General features: G+C 42.6%; 1 protein-coding gene across 1 annotated transcript; it reads right to left on the bottom strand.

Annotated features, from left to right (window-relative positions):
* Positions 1–2747: 2747 nt before the first annotated feature.
* On the bottom strand, positions 2748–21382 carry tmem178a (transmembrane protein 178a). Its single transcript, XM_020482278.2, has 4 exons — positions 20532–21382; positions 9097–9210; positions 6969–7106; positions 2748–5922 (listed from the first exon to the last, which is right to left on the bottom strand). The coding sequence occupies exons 1-4, from the start codon at positions 20941–20943 to the stop codon at positions 5681–5683; spliced, it is 906 nt and encodes a 301-aa protein (XP_020337867.1). The 5' UTR covers positions 20944–21382; the 3' UTR covers positions 2748–5680.
* Between the last annotated feature and the right edge of the window lie 951 nt (positions 21383–22333).

Raw genomic sequence — 22333 nt, 5'->3', positions numbered from 1 at the left:
TTTGAATTGATGAGGAATATTTCATGACCTCTTTTCCGTTATATATTGTTTGTTTTTGACAGCCATTTGTATTGTTACACAGTCACTAAACTCAGTGGTAATATTGTACCACCATCCTATTTTATTCCTATACAGACCTGGCCAGTTTGATGTGCAGTTCTCCTTTCTCTCATGACAAATGTTTACATTTAACTCACATATACATTGTGGAATCAAAGTACATAACTGACTGATGTTATACTAATTAACCCCCCCCCCCCCACCGCCACCCCCCCAAAAAAAATAAGTATATGATGATGTAATCCTTACGAGCCATGTGTTTAAGTTTGTGTCTTATCTTTCATTATTTCTTACTGTTGCATTGTCGAGAAGGAACCTGCAAGTAAGCATTTCGTTGGACAGTGTATATGATGTGTATCCTGTACATACGACGAATAAAACTAAACTTGTGTGTTCCACTTCAAAATTCCCTCAATTGCCGCTAAATGAGGAAAACAAATTGATTTCAAACTGGAATTTCTGTTTACTTCCTCAATTGACAAAATTGAAATGTTTTTTGTCCCCAACCATGATGTGAGCGGAATATCAGTGTCAATGCTCCCTTCTCTTTCTGGCATTTGTTCAAGCTGATGTCTTCTGCTTTACACCAGCTGGCTGCTCTCTTGCTCCAAATGTTGCCAGACTTCTTATCTGAAATTCTGACTGGCTTCTTCCTCTGTCGCTGCTGCTTCAGCTTAGGTCTCTTGGACTGGCTCAGTTCCTGATCGAGACTATACCTTCTTCCAGGAAAGGTACCCGGACACCTGACTGGCTTTGGCACAGGCCTCCACATGCTTCACAGCACTCTGTGACAGATCTGGATGCTGCAGGGCCTGCTGGGTCAGCTCAGGACACGACACAACCTTCTGAGTTAAGCCTAGACAACCAAACTTCCTCAGGATCATCTTGATCTCAGAGGGGTTACTGGGGTCAGCACACAGGATTGAGTCCCAGAGGACTGTGGCCTTGCGCTGGTCAGCAGTTCCAGCACGGTAGGTGGCTTGGACTTTGGAGTCAAGAGATGGAGCTGTGGTCGGGTTGTTCTCACTAGAGAACAGAGACTTGGCTGGTAGGCCACTTTTAATATGGAGACTGAGGTTCTCTAAGGTGTGTCCTACGGTAACCTCAGCACACAGATCCAAGAAAATGTGTTTTCTCTCAGAAGAGAGAATTAGAAGAGATTAATCCTATGTACACCTGAAGAATGGGGATAGTATTTCGATTTTACAAGCTAGTTGAATTTACACTATTTCTTAAAGACCCACTCCAGCCTGCCTAGCACCTCAGTTATCATCTGATTTACTTAACAAAAGGTGCATTTCAGTAGCTGGTGCAGATCTCCTCATGACATGGCACAAGTGGATGGGTGGGCCTTTTGTCTTCTATTGCTCCTCTATTGTTTCAGCAATCAAAGGGGAATGCTGATGACATCTGAGTTCACCAATCAGAGAGACCAACTCCTTGAATACATTTTTTTCTTCTCCTGAAAAACACTATTTTGCTCAAGTATGTTTACTTCACCCTTGCGTGCCGGTACTTTACTGTATATATACTCGGAATATCGTTTTTCAATGGAGGAAGAAAAAAAATTGCTGGAGAGTGTCTTTAACAAATGGACATCTTGATTTGAAAGGCTCTGGGAAGATTTTGACTATTTAGAGTGTTTGTCATAGGCCTACAGGTCAAACCAGTCCACTTTCTACTAATGTAGTTTATGAAAGTTAAATCGGGAAGGCTGGTCTGAATGCATAGTCGCGGGAAGTAGGGGTGCACCATCAGCACCCCCTGATAAATCTGAAGACATTTTGTAATATTTTTTTTTGGGGGGGGGTTCCCAACAAAAGTAGTCTACTGTGCTTTTAATAGTTCTGTATTAGCGGACCAATAAAGCCATCTCCTCCTTCTCAGCATCATTCTGTTTCTCCAAACCTCAAATTTTGAAGTTGCTCCAAACGTCAGAAGTTAAGGGTTAAAGTTTTTGATAAGGTCAAAACATAAAGTTTAGGCATTCATTACGAATTGTTAAATTAAGTGTTTGGAATACGGAAAACGATTTAAAAAATGAGTGTGTTCCACTGGGATTAAACATGCAACCTTCAGATCCGGAGTCATGAGATTACGCCATCTGCCACCCCCGTCCACAACGCCCTAGCAAAACCCAAGCCCACTGCCCCTAGTGGGCGGTTTTGAAGGCATTTGACATCATCCTTCGGACATTTCAAAGTGATCTTGAGTGACCTTGAGCCTGATGTGGTGACTATTGAGAAAGCAGCAGGTAAAATTGAAGCACTTATATCTAACCTGTGCTAATCCTAAATCATGCAATTATAACAGTGCACACGTAAATAATGTTTCAGAACCATGGACAGTACTGCAATTTGAGGTAAAAATAGAAGACAGCTGATTGCTGATTTCAGCTCCTTGGACACTGAACAGCGTTGCACACAATGCCTTTCCCAGCTCCCAACATAGATGATTATGGCAATACTGCTCAAGACCTCTTGGTTCTAGTAGTTTAACCATGCTCTGATGTGCTACAATGGTATACTGACAAGACTTTGTCATGAGTGCATGAAGGATCATTATGATATAACATTATAAGGGGGTCTTGAAAGTGCATTATAACGGCATCATGCAGGCCTTTGTAACAAAGGTAACACACAGAGACAAAGCTCAACATAAAGCATGTCATAAACTCTTTAGACACGTTCTTGTTGATCATATTTTATTTACAGCTCGATTTAAATGTCAATATAGAAGACTTGAAGCTCAATGTACCATCTCGGAATTGCTGCTCTGCTTCTGACACAGCATGCTGAGTTGAACATACATAACCTGCAAGGTCCACACAAGCCATTTAATGTCCCCACAAGCCATTCAAGGTCCCTACAAGTCTTCCAGGTCAGATAGAGTCGTTGCGAAAGCTGGCCATTCCATGGGGCAGCATGTAACTTTCAGGGCCCACCCCTCACTGTTGGCTGCTCAGAACATGTGTGATGACGTTCCAACACAAAAGTCTTACATCCATTCAAGCGGTGTGTCAACATGATCTCAACCAGTTTCTACTGTTTTTACATTCCAATGTTGAATCGTGCACCATTTGTGTCCACGAGCGAGAAAAATGACTTTCCTCAACTTTGTAAGCAACCATCCCTGTAGTCCTTCGCCTATCATTGTCAGTATTCTTCTCAGTCTGGCACACATTTTGAAATGATTAGTGATTATGCCTTATCTGTTTGGGAAGGGACTGGTTAATGGGTTCACTAAAAACTTTGTACAATTTGATTGCCACAACTAAAATTACCAATAGAATCCGTCAGAATGTCATAGGCTTGTGGATGACATTTTTTTCAATCCCTTTGGTGCAATTTTCACAAGTATGTGGTACATTTTCACAACAAGCACAAAAATCTAAACAGATCTTTAAAATGGCTCATGTTTCAAAACTCTAAAGCACATTTTCAATTGACTGAGTACAACAAACAAATTCACAAAGTTACTGCATCAAATCACTTTTTCAATTTGGATATATATGTCAATCTAAGTACCTGCTTTTCAAAATGCAATATTCCCTTCATTTTGTTATGATTTTCTTATAATTTGTTAAGAATACAATTATCATCACTTAATAAATCTGCTCAAAACTGATAACTACTGAACCAAAACGATGTAATGCCTACTTTACGTATACAGTACGATAACTGCTGAACACTGTACATTTCTGTATTTTTACCTCATAAATGTGTCAGTTTGACATCAATTTATGTTGTAAGGTAAATCCAAATCCTATATGGATGTGACTGTAAATACTACATCATTCTCCATCAGCCAGTGTGCTCCAATAGGACAACATGGAAAGAGTCACTCTGTGTGCTACCATTTGGAATGATAGTGTAGTGTTGAAATACCTGTATTGTGTATAATAATATATTTCACTCATCATCTGAATTTCATTTGTACATCGTAAGCTGACGAATTTCAAGCAGAGCGACAGGCGATACTGTATTAGTTGACAAGTCCCGTAGAAAAGGGGGATCTTTCACAATGTTGCATGCGGCAGAAATAGCACACAACACCCGTACTACATTTTTACAGTAGCCAACTGCTTTACAATACCCCTATTTGTGATGATTTGTCCTACACGTGTGCTGTATACGGATTATGAAACTGTTAAACTGACATATTTCTCAACGTGCTCACAACCTGCCATCGGATACAAAATGGTATGTCAAGTTAGAGTCAAATACTGTATGGAAAATATATATTTACCATCTAGTATTCTTTCTATTCAGCACTTCAAAAAGAACAGTTTCGAAATGTGTATCAGCAGTGCACAACCCAGGTATTTCAGCAGTGCATTGTGCACGACACTATAATCCCAAATTGTAGCACATAGGGATTCTTTCCCCTTTGTCCTATTGGAGCACACTGGCTGATGGAGAATGATGATGTAGTATTTACAGTCACATCCATATGCTTTTACCTTCCAACATAAATTGATGTCAAATTGCTACATTTAGGTAAAAAAATATAGACATTTACAGTGTTCAACAGTTATCAAACTATATACGTTAACTAGGCAGTACATACTTGTGGCTCAGTGGTTATCAGTTTTGAGCAGTTTGATTAAGTGATAGATAATTGTATTGTTAACAAATGACAAGAAACTCATATCAAAAGTAAAGTGAATATTGCATTTTGAAAAGCAGACACTTAGATTGATTATGTAACCCCCCCAAAAAAGTGATTTGGTGCAGTGAACAGAGACTTTTTTCGTTTGTTTTTCTCAGTCAATTGGAAATGTGAGTTTTGAAACAGGGACGATTGTGATGATCTGTTTTGATTTTTGTTCTTGTCGTGAAAATGTACAACATACTAGTGAAAATTGCACGAAAGTGATTGAAAAGAACAACAACTGAAAATAGTAGTTAAAATGACTACATGGTGAGCCGATCATTATCTGATGTATTGGTGACTAACCAAAATGTGCTCATGGTATTTAATGGAAAACAAAGATGTGAAACCCCAATGAATGCACAATCAAAGGTTCTGAACATAAGATAGGGGGCATTACACATGCTATCAGTTTAGAGTTTTGTACTTAAGAGTTTAGAAAATATATCACTTACATCTGAAAAAAAGGAGGGTTCTTGCTTTTAAAGTGATACTAGTAGTTTTATACAATGTCCATTTGATTCAATCTTACCAAACCACCCATAAGAATTCTGCCCTTTTCATATATATGTTAATATATACACACGTTTATGCCTGTGTGGGTATTTGCATCGTTTCATGTTATTCACTCTCATATTGTTCTCCATATCTTGGAGGGAGAGAGAGAGAGAGAGAGACTGTGTGTGTGCTTGTGCACACATGTGTAGGTCCATATGTATGTGTGAGTTTGCCTGTGTGCACATACAAACACACACATAACACATCATAACAGCTGCACCTTCCATAACACCTCGATAAAGGATGGCGAGAGTCTACAAAAAAGACCAACAAGATATCCCATATCTCACTGTGGAAACTATGTTTCATCTCTGGTTTCGTACAAATAAAACACCTCCTCTTATATTGGTCTTCCTAGATCCTCCAAATCTACAGGGGGCGTACAATTCTCTCACACTGCTCATAACGCTCATACCGAGGACTCCCGGGCGGTTTTGGAGTGCAGGGCCTTGGTTTGGCTGAAGAAGGGGTAGGTGGTGCAGAGGCAGCCCGATGCCACGGTAAGTCCCAGGCTGACCCAGGCGCAGAAGATGGACCAGCCGTAACCATGGTCCACGTCGCCGGGCAGTCCATAGATGAAGGGTGGATTCCGGGAGAGGTCGTAGGAGACGCTGGCGGCGTAGGTGCACAAGGAGATGGTGCAGAATATCCCTGGAGGGGACACATTTTTAGCTCCAAGATTTTTATCAAAGAGGTCATACAGGATTCAAATAACAACAAAAGACAGGCTAGACAGTTGAAGTCAAATCAGGAGACATTTATAAGTTATATTCTTCAAGAATCAATGGCTATATATTATTCATTAAAAAGTCTAAAAACGGATGTACCAATCCCGAATTGCCACTTTAATAACCATCTGCATGGAATGACAATTCATGAGTATAACATCAATAAATAAACAAAAAAACACAAGTTGAAAGGAAATCTAAAACTCAACTGAAATGAAAAAATTAGCCGCCCTATTGTGTAATGTTATAAATATGTTAAAGGAATGTTTGCATACAACCATTGAAGTAGTCTCCTGTTTGTAGCGATGAGCTATTATGAATGGCTATGGCATGTTTTATTATGCATATTAACACCTGTCTGTAAGGTTTTACGAATGCACCTGTATCCATTAGGCATTTACAAATTCTGCTAAAAAAGAGCCTTTACTGTATGTGTTTGATGAACAGTTGTGAGGAAGATTTGGACGAGACAAAGAGAGGGAGAGAGAGAGGGAGAGAGCGAGGGAGAGAGCGAGAGAGAGAGGGAGAGGGAGAGGGGGAGAGGGAGAGAGAGAGGGAGAGAGAGAGAGAGAGAGAGAGAGAGAGAGGGAGAGGGAGAGGGAGAGGGAGAGGGAGAGGGAGAGAGAGAGGGAGAGGGAGAGGGAGAGAGAGAGGGAGAGGGAGAGAGAGCGAGAGAGCGAGAGGGAGAGGGAGAGAGAGAGAGAGAGAGAGAGCGAGAGAGCGAGAGCGAGAGGGAGAGGGAGAGGGAGAGAGCGAGATAGAGACAAAGGGGGAGAAAACTAAAGATAAAGATATAGAGCTGTTGTAAAAGAGGCACAGAGAGACAAAAGTTGAAACCAACAATGAAAGGGAAAGAGAAGCACACACTCTCTCTATATCGCTGTCTCTCTCTCTATATCTCTCTCTTTCTCTCTCTAACACACACACACATAGGAGAGGTAGGGTGTTGGTAGTTGGCAGGCTTTGTACCTGCCATGAGGAAGAGCAGGCCGGAGACGTGCTGGGTGAGGCTCTCCTCCCAAAAGAAGCCCACTGTGGCCACAATGCTGCCACAAAGCAAAACGGCGGCCGCCATCCCAAGGAACCCCGCCGTGATTCGCCGCAGATCTGAGACACACACACATATAAACATAGCACACACACACACAAGCAAGTACACAAAGATACAGACACCAGCATACACAAAAGCGAACACATAAGCACACACACACACACACACACAAGTGAAAACATTAGCACACACGCACACACCAACATTTCCATGACAACCACCCCCTAGTAAACCCGCTCATGCTACCCCTCAACAGTCTCCAAACAACCACGGGAAACATTTGTTTTTATTAGGTAATACTTTGCATTTCGTCTCCCCTGTCCTACATTTGTTACAACCCTGTCATAAGAATGACATGATGCCTGTCATAACGTAAAATGGCCAGCAACGACTGCATCGTGACAGCACTGTGCCTTGTTTTTCAGTACACGTTATGGCAAGCATTATGTCACTCAACACACAACAGTGTTATAGCGGGATATGTTAATGGAAATATTCAATTCCTGCAACTATACTGTAGCAACATTATGACACATTGATCATAAATCACATATCCGATAGTATACCCCCCCCCAATGTAGGCCTACTCTGCATCTCATACATTTGTCAGATCGAGTTGCAGGATCAAACTCGAACAGGAAAAACACTGGCAACGTCCCAAATAACACCCTATGCACTTACTGGGAACAACTGTGCACGCAAAAGTAGTGCACTTAATAGGGAATAGGGTGCCATTTCGGATGCAAACACTGTCTCAAGGTGGCAGGCAGACAAAGAAAACCAATCACATTTGGACTTTGATGAATGTTCTTCCTCAGACTAGTTGTGGAGTAATAATAAGACTGTGTGGAGTTCATATGTTTTTCTTTTACAAGCTGACATTTACTTCCTCCCCGTGAACATTTTCTATAACCATGTAGTAATCCGATCATCAGGGGTCGGACACTGGAGTAGGAATGCTAGCTTCGAAAGGTTAGCTTAACATATTCAGCATGTGGGTACAGTATTAGCTTTATTACAGATCATGGTTCTCTGAAGAGATCACTATGGTTGTCTGAAGGTTCTAAAGGTTCCACAGCATGAAGCCAAATGAATATGGAGCACTGGGATTTGGACTTCCACTGTTATTTCATTATCAAACCTAGACACAGCAGACATGTTCAGAACCTTTAGTCTACAGTACTGTACGAAGCACTGAAAAACAGACTTAAAAAACACACATACAAAACATGTAACTATTTATAAAGAAAAACACACATAATACAAGGGATGGGAAGAGCAAGTAACAGTAAAACATTTCCCCAATAAATAATGGAAATAATATGTGTAGGGATACAATGATATTGTTTGAGCAAAGATGGTGGTAGAAATTTGCCCCAAATCCGTAAGATGAAAGTGAGGGTCGCTATGTTTTTTTGCACCAACCACTACCTGGAAAAGCTCATCTTAAAGGACCCTAACACTACGCATGACAGACGTCAGACTATCCCACCGCAGACACCGACATAGATCAGTTGTAGGGCACCTGGAATCAAACTTCTCACACCACACCAAGACCATCTAACCATTGTTCAAGAGACTTTTGGCTCAGAGCAAACCGGAAATGAGCTAGCATTTTCTACCTCTGGTTCGTTGGTTATTGCTATGGAGGAAATGAATGGGATTATAGAATAAAATCTGAGAATCTGAAGTAAACACATGCTTAGGAGATCTTATAAGTTTTGTTCTATGAGATAATATCAGTCAGTTTACATGACCTTTATGAATTCTAAAGTATGCATGTGCTATATGTGCTTGTTTTGATTACATAAATGCTTCAAAATTCACAAAGTGACTTTAGCTGAGGAAGATAATCTCATAGAACGAAACGTATAAGATCTCTTACAGTTCCCCATAGGTTCGCCATAGGCTTTGGCCAACGAGCCATGTTGCAGTTAGCCTCCTTTAGTTCCTAAAAAAAAGACACCATTACTATCTCTCTCTATAAAAAACAGCTAGCCATGCTAGCGGTTTTACTGCTGATGTTTCTGGGACTGCAATACATACGTAAGAGATGCCATTCATCTTGCTGAATGGTTCTCGTCAGGTTGAGCGGGATGTTTCGAAGCCGAATAGGCTGAGAGAAATGGTACTTGACAGTTGTGCATCGGTCCGCAATACCTGTAGAGAGAATGGATTACTAAAAAGCTCTACGTTTTAACATTAGCACGTATGACTTTTGTTATGTAAAATCGTTGCCCTACTTACAGGTCTTTACTTGAAGTTACCATAAGATGTATATGGCATAATGCCATATTATAATGGTTTATAATCATGTACTGTATAAAAGTTTCATTTAACTTTTAATGTCATAACAGCTTTATGTCAGTGATCGTTAACCTCTATGGGATCGGTGTGTCCCCCTCGGGATGGTTGAGCTAACATAGGCTAATGTAATTAGCATGAGGTTGTAAGTAACAAAAAAAAATCCCGGGACATTGACATATCTGATATGTGAAGAAAGCTTAAATTCTTGTTAATCTAACTGCACTGTCCAATATACAGTAGCTATTACAGTGAAATAATACCATGCTATTGTTTCAGGAGAGTGCACAATTATGAACTTGAAAATGTATTAATAAACCAATTAGGCACATTTGGGCAGTCTTTATGCAACATTTTGAACAGATAAGCAATGGTTAATTTGGATATGTCTAAAACTTTGCACATATGCTGCCATCTAGAAGCCAAAATCTAAATTGTGCCTGGGCTGGAATAATACATTATGGCCTTATCTTTTACCAGATCTAATGTGTTACATTTTCCAACATTATTTTCACATTTCCACAAACTTCAAAGTGTTCTCTTTTAAATGATATCAATAATTTGAATATCCTTCCTTCAGGTCCTGAGCTACAGGCAGTTAGATTTGGGTATGTAATTTGAGGTGAAAATTGAAAAAAGGGTTGGGATCCTTATGTGTCATAAACCAGGCATTGCATATTATACAGGGAATGCTTATAACAGTGTTATACATTTGATGTGTCAGGTCACATTGTAAAGGGCAATACTCAATATTTCTCTTTACCGTCATCAACTGCCTCAAACTGTGACATTTGAGCTCTTGTATTTCCATGCAATGGCTAACTTGGTCTGAAAATAGTAAACACTGTGACACTTACTTGGCTTTGAAGCAACCAATGGGTTGTCCAGTTTCCCTTACGCGCATGGCAGGCCTAGGTATACTGTAGAGTTGAATTGGTATAGTAATCAACTATATGCAGGACAAATTAATTTAACTTGGCCTGTGCTGTTGCCTATTTTGTTATCTTTCCAAACTGGACAGGTTTAGACAGTATTACATAGTGAGGTCTCAGTAACACTTTATAAGGTACCCTTTTTAATTTGTTTATAATGCATTTACAAATGATTAAATAACTGTTATAAGCCGTTTAGAAAAGGTACCTTTATAAAGGCTGCCTATAAAGTGTTACAAAGTTACCTTTGCTGATGTTACGGTGTCTCTAAAGGTGAGCTACTGTAAAATGTTGTCTCTTTCTTATATGAGAGTACAGTTGTCACCTGTGCTCCCTCTCCGGTCTCTAGGTCACCAGGCTGCTCGTTGTGGCGATCACCTGTCACCATCGTTACCCGCACCTGCGCATCATCAGACTCACCTGGACTCCATCACTTGCCTGATTACCTTCCCTGTATATGTCACTCCCTTTGGTTCCTTCCCCAGGCGTCATTGTTTCTGTTCCAGTGTTTAGTCTGTACGTTGTTTTATGTTATGTTTATTTATTAAAACACTCACTCCCTGAACTTGCTTCCCGACTCCCAGCGCACATCGTTGCAGAATGACTCCTCACCTAAGGGAAGTATCAGGGAGTGTTTTTATTTTGTTTGGTGGGAATGACGTCGGGTCCGGGAGCCGCTACAGGCACTCAGGCCTCAGACAGATCGCCAGGCTCCCCTGCCTCCGCCGGTTCGTCAGGCTCTCATGCCTCAGCCAGAGCACCAGGCTCCCCTGCTACAGCCGGCTCGTCAGGCTTTCATGCCTTCACCGGATCGCCAGACTCCCACCGGCTCGTCAGGCTCTCATGCCTCAGCCAGATAGCCAGTCTCCCCTGCCTCAGCCGGTCTGTCAGGGGAGGGGTCCCTTCACATATGCTCTCTCCGGCGCTCTAGATTGCCATGCTCCCGCTTCTCAGCCGGACTGACTGGTTTCCCGCGCCTCAGCAGAGGTGACCGGTCTGCTCCTGATCCCCGGGATCATCATTTTGGTCGGCAACCTGCGGCTGGCGCCGCGCATCGGGGAGAGGTTACTGTCAAGTGTGCTCCCTCTCCGGCCTCTAAGTCACCAGGCTGCTCGTTATGGCGCACACTTGTCACCATCGTTACACGCACCTGTGCGTCATCAGACTCACCTGGACTCCATCACTTCCCTGATTACCTTCCCTGTATATGTCACTCCCTTTGGTTCCTTCCCCAGGCGTCATTGTTTTTGTTTCAGTTTCATGTCTGTGTGATGTTAGTGTTTCTAGTTTGTATTATGTTTATTTTATTTTATTAAAACACTCCCTGAACTTGCTTCCCGACTCTCAGCGCACTCGTAGACCTATGAGTCCTATGTTGCTGGTGAGAAAGACTCTTTGAACTTCTGTCCTCATTTCCGGCTGAGCTCCCACAACTTGAAGTGGTGGGACAAAATCTAAACAGTTTCCCATCAAATGAATCGCTGATGCTCTTTAAAACACTTTTTATTCAAAATCTTTACACACATTCAAAAGACGTATCATAGGAATCATTGTAGATCCGTCTTGTGGTCCACATCTACATAATGCATGGGAACCGCAACCATTTCATACTTGGTAGAAATGATGAAACATCAACATGTGCATATTGAGCAGGCACTTTGAAGTGAGCGCTCACACCTGTGTTTGATCTCTCACATTGAGCGTGAGGCGTATGAGGCTGCGAACTGAATATCTGCATCTCACGCTCAGAGAGTTGGGAGGTTGTGTGTTTATTTACACTAGCCAACACTCCGTGCCTTTGCATAGATATGAGTAGCTCTGCTCGCAGTCCCTGGTTGTGTCCCAAATGGCACCCTATTCCCTATACACTCTTAGAAAAATGGGTTCCAAAATTGTTCTTCGATGATCCCCATAGGAGCACCCTTTTTGGTTCCAGGTAAGAACCATAGACATTAAAATCAGTAGATAGTGATAGCGCTGACGTCATCCACGTATTCCTATGGAAAACTCCCGATTGGCACATGAATTCGGAAGTATTTCAAATTTTAAGCACGCCATATTGCTGAATGGTGCTGAATGGCCCCCCAAAATATAGCTGAGGATCATGGTGAAAGTGGCCGTAACTAGCAAAGGATCATGGTCGATGTAGTCGTTTTCATCCTGCCTGAGCGAGTCAACTGCCTCCTCGTAGCCTTCCGGCCGTGATTGGTCTGTGTCAGCACGTGGTCCTGTGTGACAACAAATGTAGAAGTCATAATGGATCCATATTTAATTAAATATCTCGGTTTGTCAAATGAAATCAAATTGTATTGCTCACATACACATGGTTAGCAGATGTTAATGCGAGTGTAGCGAAATGCTTGTGCTTCTAGTTCCAACCGTGCAGTAATGAGTAATCTATCAATTTCACAACAACTACCTTATACACACAAGTGTAAAGGAATGAATAAGAATATGTACATATAAATATATGGATGAGTGATGGCCATGCGGTAGATGGTATAAAATACAGTATATACATATGAGATGAGTAATGTAGGATATGTAAATATTATATAAAGTGGCATTGTTTAAAGTGACTAGTGATACACTTATTACATCTAATTGTTTCATTATTAAAGTGGCTAGAGATTTGAGTCAGTATGTTGGCAGCAGCCACTCAATGTTAGTAATGGTTGTTTAACAGTCTGATGGCCTTAAGATAGAAGCTGTTTTTCAGTCTCTTGGTCCCAGCTTTGATGCACCTGTACAAACCTCGCCTTCTGGATGATAGCGAGGGTGAACAGGCAGTGGCTCGGGTGGTTGTTGTCCTTGATGATCTTTTTGGCCATCCTGTGACATCGGGTGCTGTAGGTGTCCTGGAGGGCAGGTAGTTTGCCCCCGGTGATGCGTTGTGCAGACCTCACTACCCTCTAGAGAGCCATATGGTTGTGGGCAGAGCAGTTGCCGTACCAGGCGGTGATACAGCCCGACAGGATGCTCTCGATTGTGCATCTGTAAAGGTTTGTGAGTGGTTTCGGTGACAAGCCAAATCTATTCAGCCTCCTGAGGTTGGAGAGGCGCTGTTGCGCCTTCTTTTCCACGCTGTCTGTGTGGGTGGACCATTTCAGTTTGTCCGTGATATGTACGCGAGGAACTTAAAACTTTCCACCTTCTCCACTACTGTCCCGTCGATGTGGATGGGGGGTGCTCCTCTGCTGTGTCCTGAAGTCCATGATCATCTCCTTTGTTTTGTTGACGTTGAGTGTGAGGTTATTTTCCTGACACCACACTCCGAGGGCCCTTAACTCCTCCCTGTAGGCCATCTCATTGTTGTTGGTAATCAAGCCTACCACTGTAGAGGCGTGCATGGCCATGCAGTCATGGGTGAACAGGGAGTATTGGAGAAGGCTGAGAACGCACCCTTGTGGGGCCCCAATGTTGAGGATCAGCGGAGATGTTGTTTCCTACCCTCACCACCTGGGGGCGGTCCATCAGAAAGTCCAGGACCCAGTTGCACAGGGCGGGGTCGAGACCCAGGGTTTCTAGCTTAACTTCTCTGGGGTATGTGGGGCGCCCACCTGGCCAAAAGCCAGGGAAGCCAAATTCAAATAAATTACTATAAAAATCTAACTTTCATTAAATCACACATGCAAGATAGCAAATTAAAGCTACACTTGATGTGAATCCAGCCGGCATGTCAGATTTTAAAAAAGCTTTTCGGCGAAAGCAAACGATGCTATTATCTGAGGGTAGCACCTCTGTAAACAAAGAGAGAAACCATATTTCAACCCTGCAGGTGCGACACAAAACGTAGAAATAAAAATATAATTCATGCCTTACCTTTGACGAGCTTCTTTTGTTGGTACTCCAATATGTCCCATAAACATCACAAATGGTCCTTTTGTTTGATTAATTCCGTCGATATATATCCAAAATGTCCATTTATTTGGCGCGTTTGATCCAGAAAAACACCAGTTCCAACTTGCTCAACATGACTACAAAATATCTCAAAAGTTACCTGTAAACTTTGCCAAAACATTTCAAACTACATTTGTAATACAACTTAGGTATTTTTTACGTAAATAATCGATACAATTGAAGACGGGATGATCTGTGTTCAATACAGGAAGAAAACAAACTGAAGCATGCTTTCTGGTCACACGCCTCTATCTAACAGTACACTTCAAGTGACCCTCGTTCAAGACGGCCGTACTTGTTCATTATTCAAAGGAATAACCTCAACCCATTTCTAAAGACTGTTGACATCCAGTGGAAGCGATAGGAATTGTGAGAAGGTCACTTAGAAATCTGGATTCCCAATGAAAGGCCATTGAAAAGAGAGTGACCTAAAAAAAAATCTGAATGGTTTGTCCTCGGGGTTTCGCCTGCTAAATAAGTTCTGTTATACTCACAGACATGATTCAAACAGTTTTAGAAACTTCAGAGTGTGTTCTATCCAAATATACTAATAATATGCATATCTTATCTTCTGGGGACGAGTAGCAGGCAGTTGAATTTGTGCATGCATTTCATACGGAGATGAAAATACTGCACCCTGTCACCAAGAAGTTAATGACGAGTTTGGAGGGAACTATGGTGTTAAATGCTGAGCTCTAATCGATGAACAGCATTCTTACATAGGTATTCCTCTTGTCCAGATGGGTTAGGGCAGTGTGCAGTGTGATTGCAATTGCGTCATCTGTGGACATATTGGGGCGGTAAGCAAATTGGAGTGGGTCTAGGGTGTCAGGTAGGGTGGAGGTGATATGATCCTTGACTAGTCTCTCAAAGCACTTCATGATGACGGAAGTGAGTGCTACGGGGCGATAGTCGTGTAGCTCAGTTACCTTAGTTTTTTGGGAACAGGAAAAATGGTGGCCCTCTTGAAGCATGTGGTTGACAGCAGACTGGGATAGGGATTGATTGAATATGTCCGTAAACACATCAGCCAGCTGGACTGCACATGCTCTGAGGACGCGGCTAGGGATGCCGTCTGGGCCGGCAGCCTTGCAAGGGTTAACACGTTTAAATGTTTTACTCACGTTGGCCGCAGTGAAGGAGAGCCCGCAGGTTTTGGTAGCGGGCCATGTCAGTGGCACTGAATTGTTTTCAAAGCGAGCAAAGAAGTTGTTTAATTTGTCTGGGAGGAAGACGTCGGTGTCAGCGACGCGGCTAGTTTTCTTTTTGTAATCCGTTGATTGGACTGTAGACCCTGCCACATACGTCTCGTGTCTGAGCCGTTCAATTGCGACTCTACTTTGTCTCTATACTGACGCTTAGCTTGTTTGATTGCCTTGCGGAGGGAGTAGCTACACTGTTTGTATTCGGTCATGTTTCTGGTTGCCTTGCCATGATTAAAAGCAGTGGTTCCCGCTTTCAGTTTTGAGCGAATGCTGCCATCAATCCACGGTTTCTGTTTGGGGAAGGTTTTAACAGTCACCGTGGGTACAACATCACCGATGCACTTGCTAATAAACTGGCTCACTGAATCAGCGTATACATCAATGTTGTTGTCTGAGGCTATCCGGAACATATCCCAGTCCCTGTGATCGAAGCAAATTTCGAACCAGCGATGAACAGACCTGAGCACGGGCATTTCCTGTTTTAGTTTCTGTCTATAGGCTGGGAGCAACAAAATGGAGTCGTGGTCAGATTTCCCGAAAGGAGGGCGAGGGAGGGCTTTGTATGCATCACAGAAATTAGAGTAGCAATGATCCAGAATGCTGCCAGTCCGGGTCGCGCATTTGATATGCTGATAAAATTTAGGGAGCGTTCTTTTCAGATTAGCTTTGATAAAATCCCCAGCTACAATAAATACAGCCTCAGGATATATGGTTTCCAGTTTACATAGAGTCCAATGAAGTTATTTCAGGGCCATCGAGGTGTCTGCTTGGGGGGAGGGGGGGGGATATACATGGCTGTGATTATAATCGAAGAGAATTCTCTTGGTAGATAATGCGGTCGGCATTTGATTGGCATTTGAAGGAATTCTAGGTCAGGTGAACAAAAGGACTTGAGTTCTTGTATGTTGTTGTGATCACACCACGACTCATTAATCATAAGGCATACACCCCCGCCCTTCTTCTTACCAGAGAGATGCTTGTTTCTGTCGGTGCGATGCGTGAAGAAACCGGGTGGCTGTATCGACTCTGATAACATATCCCGAGTGAGCCATGTTTCCGTGAAACAGAGAATGTTACAATCTCTGATGTCTCTCTGGAAGGCAACCCTTGCTCGAATTTCATCGACCTTGTTGTCAAGAGACTGGACATTGGCGAGTAGTATACTCGGGAGCGGTAAGCGATGTGCCCGTCTACGGAGCCTGACCAGAAGACCGCTCCGTCTGCCCCTTCTGCGGCGCCGTTGTTTTGGTTTGCCTACTGGGATCCGATCCATTGTCCTGGGTGGTGGTCCAAACTGAGCATCCGCTTCGAGAAAGTCGTATTCCTGGTTGTAATGTTGGTAAGTTGACGTTGCTCTTATATCCAATAGATTTCCAGACAAGGGCTTTTGGCACCACTAGGTTGGCAGTAGCCAACCAGTAGCCAACCAGCAGAGTATGTGACTTCACGCTCCAGACCGGACACCGGGAGCCTGTGTAGAACCTTTTTTGGTTCCAGGTAGAACCTTTTTGGGTTCCCTTTTTTTGGGGATCTTCAAAGGTTTCTCCTATGGGGACAGCTGAAAAACCCTTTTAGGTTCTAGATCGCACCTCCGAAGAAAAATCCATATCTCAGACTGGCCAGTAAAAATAAAATATTAAGATGGGCAAAAGAACACAGACACTGGACAGAGAAACTGCCTAGGCGGCCAGCATCCCGGAGTTGCCTCTTCACTGTTGACATTGAGACAGTTTTTTTTTGCGGGTACTATTTAATGAAGCTGCCAATTGAGGACTTGTGAGGTGTCTGTTTCTCAAACTAGACACTCTAATGTACTTGTCCTCTTGCTCAGCTGTGCACTGGGGCCTCCCACTCCTCTTTCTATTCTGGTTAGTGCCAGTTTGCGCTGTTCTGTGAGGTGAGTAGTACACTGCGTTGTACGAGATCTTCATTTTCTTGGCAAAATCTCACATGGAATAACCTTCATTTCTCAGAACAAGAATAGACTGATGAGTTTCAGAAGAAAGTTACTTGTTTCTGGCCATTTTGAGCCAGTAATTGAACCCACAAATGCACAGGAATGGTGGTTGCTGATAATGGGCCTCTGTATGCCTACATAGATATTACATAAAAAATCTGCTGTTTCCAGCTACAATAGTAGTTTAAAGCATTAACAATGTCTACACTGTATTTCCGATCAATTTGATGTTATTTTAATGGACAAACAAATTGCTTTTCTTTTAAAAATAAGGACATTTCTAAGTGACCGCAAACTTTTGAATGGTAGTGTAAGTATTCATCCCCTTTGCTATGAGACTCGAAATTTTGCTCAGGTGCATCCTGTTTCCATTGACCATCCTTGAGATGTATCTATAACTTGATTGAAGCCCAACTGTGGTAAATTCAATTGACTGGACATGATTTGGAAAGTTACACACCTGTCTATATAAGGTCCTGCAGTTGACAGTGCATGTCAGATCAAAAGCCAAGCCATGAGGTCAAAGGAATTGTCTGTAGAGGTCCAAGACAGGATTGTGTCGAGGCACAGATCTGGAAAAGGGCACACAAAAAAATTCTGCAGCATTGAAGGTTCCCAAGAACACAGTGGCCTCCATCATTCTTAAATGGAAGAAGTTTGGAACCACCAAGACTCTTCCTAGAGCTGGCAGCCTAGCCAAACTGAGCAATCGGGGGAGAAGGGCCTTAGTCAGCGAGGTGACCAAGAACCCTAATGGTCACTCTGACAGAGCTCCAGAGTTCCTGTCTGGAGATGGGAGAACCTTCCAGAAGGACAATCATCTCTGCAGCACTCCACCAATCAGGCCTTTATGGTAGAGTGGCCAGATGGAAGCCACTCCTCAGTAAAAGGCACATACAGAAGCCACTCCTCAGTAAAAGGCACATGGCAGCCCGCTTGAAGTTTGCCAAAAATGCACCTAAAGGACTCTCAGACCATGAGAAACAAGATTCTCTGGTCTGATGAAACCAAGATTGAACTCTTTGGCCTGAATGCCAGGCGTCACATCTGGAGGAAACCTGGTACAGTCCCTATGGTGAAGCATGGTGGTGGCAGCATCATGCTGTGGGGATGTTTTTCAGTGGCAGGGACTGGGAGACTAGTCAGGATAGAGGGAAAAATGAACAAAGCAAAGTACAGAGAGATCCTTGATGAAAACCTGCTCCATAGCACTCAGGACCTCAGACTGGGGTGAAGGTTTATATTCCAACTGGACAACGACCCTAAGCACACAGCCAAGACAACGCAGGAGTGACTTCGGGACATGTCTCTGAATGTCCTTGAGTGGCCCAGCCAGAGCCCGGACTTGAACCCGATTTAACATCTCTGGAGACACCTGGAAATAGCTGTGCAGCGATGCTCCCCATCCAACCAGACAGAGCTTGAGAGGATCTTCAGAGAAGAATGGGAGAAACTCCCCAAATACGGGTGTGCCAAGCTTGTAGCGTCATTTCTAAGAAGCCTCGAGGCTGTAATCTCTGACAAAGGTTCTTCACCAAAATACTGAGTAAATGGTATTTTGCAGAAATGTCTAAAAACCTGTTTTTGCTTTGCCGTTATGGGGTATTGTGTGTAGATTGATGAGGGGAAAAAACTATTTCATTTTAAAATAAAGCTGTAACAAAAATAATTGTTAACGGTCAAGGGGTCTGAATACTTTCCTAATGCACTGTATATATGGTTCTATGTAGAACCCTTCATGCCTTCCAAAGAATCCTTCTTGCCTTCCAGTCATCAAATAACTCTTTCTTCCAAAAACGGTTCTTAGGATATTAAAAGTTCTAGGTTAGAAACCTTCGCCTTACAAAGAATCATGTCTTCCAAAAAGGGTTCTTCTGATCAAAACGGTTCTTGGTAGAACCCTAACCTTCCGCAAAGAACACTTTTGGAACGCTATTTTCTAAGAGTGTATGGGCACAATTCTTCACAGGTTGAAGCAGGTATCAAATTAAATCCACATTGACAGAAATCAAACGGTAGGTGTTGAAGCTCGAGGTCCTTCACATGACACCTCTGCCGTTTTAAATTCAAGGTGGCAAGTGAGTTCCGGTGACATTTAACCGCTGGCTTAATCAGGGCGACATTAATCTTGATGGACTGGACACCGCGCGGAAAAGGTATAATTTCATCCCGATCGACTTTTTGAGTTTCAACCTTAAAAAATACTTTGTAGGAACTTGATCTTCAGCACATTGGGCATGAATTCAGTTATAGAAAATGTTATATTCTGGCGTTTCCCTGAAGGAGATCCCTTTATGGTTGTAGGTATAACACTTTCAATCAAATAAACCTTTTAGATCCCTTTTTTTCCATAGAGAAGGTTCTTAAGAACCCTGTAGGATTCCATGTTGAACACTTTTCCCTGTAGAATAAAAAATGGCTTCAAAGGGGGTTCTTTGTGGGTAAAAAAAAAGGTGATATCTAAAACCTAAAAGGGTTCTTAGGCTGTCCCTTCCAGGTAGAACCCATTTGCTTCCAAGTAAAACCATTTTTGGTTCCATGTAAAAACCCTTTCCACAGAGGGTTTAACATGGAACCCAAAATGGTTCTTCCTGGAACCAAAAAGGGTTTAACTGGAATCAAAAAGTGTTCTCCTATGGCTACAGACAAATAATTATATTTTTTTCTAAGTGTAGTCAATCAACACTTTAGCTTTTGTAGCCCTATAGATGGCTCTATTGACAATTTGACTGGGATAACAACATAAACAAACATTTCCAAGGCCTGTCTACAACGATTACCACTGTGGGAAAATGAGAGGGAAAACAATGTAAAAATGTAACTCATAAATTTGCCTATTAATAACCTAAATCATTAGGCTATAATTTCCCAGCACCCTCATCATGATGCGACAATTATAGAAATCATAATAGCCTACTAAAGCAAGCACTGGTAATTAGTTTGAAATAGCAATTAATGTTCCTGGAAATTAGTTTGGGCGTGTATAATCATGAGCCCTTGTGTATGAGCCGTCATAAACCTTGTTTTGACGCAATGCACGTATGCAGAATCATCACCGCAGATGGAGCTACCTCGATTAAAGGGATGCAAAACAGTCATTGCCTATAGTCACGGATTACTGACAGCAAATTTGACAACTGTTTTTCTTTTCTCCCACTTTTTAGTGTGCACATTAAAACTTACCCTTTGATATGAGTTTATCGATATCCCGGTCCATGCCTTGAAAGTAGCATTTTCTCCAGAGTCCAGAATATGTGGAGAACAACGGACGCCCACATTCCGTCTCAAGAATCCCCATCCCCAGTATTGCCCTCCAGTTCTCAAGTAATTCCTCCTCTCTACTCCCGACGTGAATCGGCTTCATAAGCGCCACGTTCCGTTTGGAGTTGCCGTTGTCCACAAGAGGCAAGTGGTATATAGGCATCTCCCTGTTTTTCTGGTCGTTAGAATCCGACCCATACTTGTCGCAGTTCTCCTTATGCCTTCTGGTGTCTGTCTCGTACCAATGGTCGGTGAAGATAGCGGTGACCAACAAGAGTAAAGAGATAACGCTCATGGACAAGCTAAGAGCCGTTGCAAGAGCTTGTTTCTCCATGGTTTGAACATCAGCGCTCGGCGCTATGCGCACAGTTTAGACGTGTTGACAGTCGGACGCCCTTCTTCCAGCACCTGCTATTCCAGTTACTACGCATTTTTACGCATCCTCTGACCTGCGAACATGGTCCACAGGCGAGAGCGCATTGGCATTGGCTGCTTCCCACCCGCGGGTTGCTGAAAATGGAAGATACAACAACACAGGTGGATCCGTACGGTGTCCGCAAGCGTGCTGGGTGTGGGCTAAACTCCGCACTTGCCTCTCTGTGCTCGGGATTACTAGTGTTTACCTGCAGAAACCACACCACCCCTATCGCCCTTTCCCTCTCCTCAGCACCTGGGCTTGTCCTCTTCGTTAGTGACACAGTCGGGTAAAACTGAGGGCTCCTCCTATTCGCATGGAGAGGAAAATGACCATCTCCCGGTGGCGACATACAGCGTGTGTGGGGGAATGTCAAGGTTGTCCTACTCTTTCACAGTCAGTAATAAAGATGGGTGTGTCTATAAGAGAAAATAATGGTTCCCTGTAACTTAACCCTTGCATCCTCAGTTTGATAAAATATCCATTCCCCCAATACACCAAATACACAATTTGAATGTGTAAAACTTAAATGACTCTCTCTCTCTCTCTCTCTCTCTCTCTCTCTCTCTCTCTCTCTCAGATGCAGACACATACACACGCACATCAACGCCAAAACGCCAAAACGTTTGTCCATCGACCTACCCCTAAATTAAATTAATACTAAAAAGAAACCTTGAATCTCCTTTTTGAGTGCGGAGCAGCTACAATGTTGGAATTCTATTACATTTTGGTCGACGCACCTGTTCTGAGCACAGTGGTCACACAAACTATGAATGATATGAGCCATTACTGCAGTACTCTCTCTCTTTCTTACACACATACACACTACCAAACAATTGACTCCCACTCAAAATCCTATTTTCACTAACCCCTAAACCTAACCGTTACCCCTAACCCCTAATCCTAAACTAGACCCAAACTCCTAACGCTAAACTTACCACCTAACCCTAATTCTAACCCTAACCCTAATTGTAACCCTAAACCTAACTCCTAAGCCTAAAATAGCCTTTTTCCTTTTGGGGAAGGATGGCAAAAAGTCCCAAATTTTCCTTGTTTTACTATCCTTGTGAGGAGTTCTGGTCTCCACAAGGATAGTGAAACCAAACACACACAATGGCCATATCAAATTGAACTATGAACAGAGTTCATGAACTGTACATAAAGCTTTCAGGGGACATATCCAAAATGTCAGGATTTTTAACAGTCCCTAAACGATGATAAATAGCCATTTCAGCATCATGCTATTGCAATTCTATTCTGTCACAGTATCAAAGTCTGAATTGAGCTCAAAGTGATGAAATAATTGCCA

The sequence above is a fragment of the Oncorhynchus kisutch genome, linkage group LG1 (genome assembly GCF_002021735.2).
Source record: "Oncorhynchus kisutch isolate 150728-3 linkage group LG1, Okis_V2, whole genome shotgun sequence".
Classification (NCBI taxonomy): domain Eukaryota; kingdom Metazoa; phylum Chordata; class Actinopteri; order Salmoniformes; family Salmonidae; genus Oncorhynchus; species Oncorhynchus kisutch.
This window is presented reverse-complemented; position numbering and strand designations above follow the sequence as displayed.

What these genes read in the sequence shown, in the direction of transcription:
- tmem178a (XM_020482278.2), bottom strand. Translation starts at nt 20,943, where the DNA reads ATGGAGAAACAAGCTCTTGCAACGGCTCTTAGCTTGTCCATGAGCGTT. An exon ending in CGATAAACTCATATCAAAGG is followed by an intron (nt 9,211 to 20,531) that starts GTAAGTTTTAAT and finishes TTCTCTCTACAG; the next exon opens with GTATTGCGGACCGATGCACA. An exon ending in CCTGCTCTTCCTCATGGCAG is followed by an intron (nt 5,923 to 6,968) that starts GTACAAAGCCTG and finishes TGTCCCCTCCAG; the next exon opens with GGATATTCTGCACCATCTCC.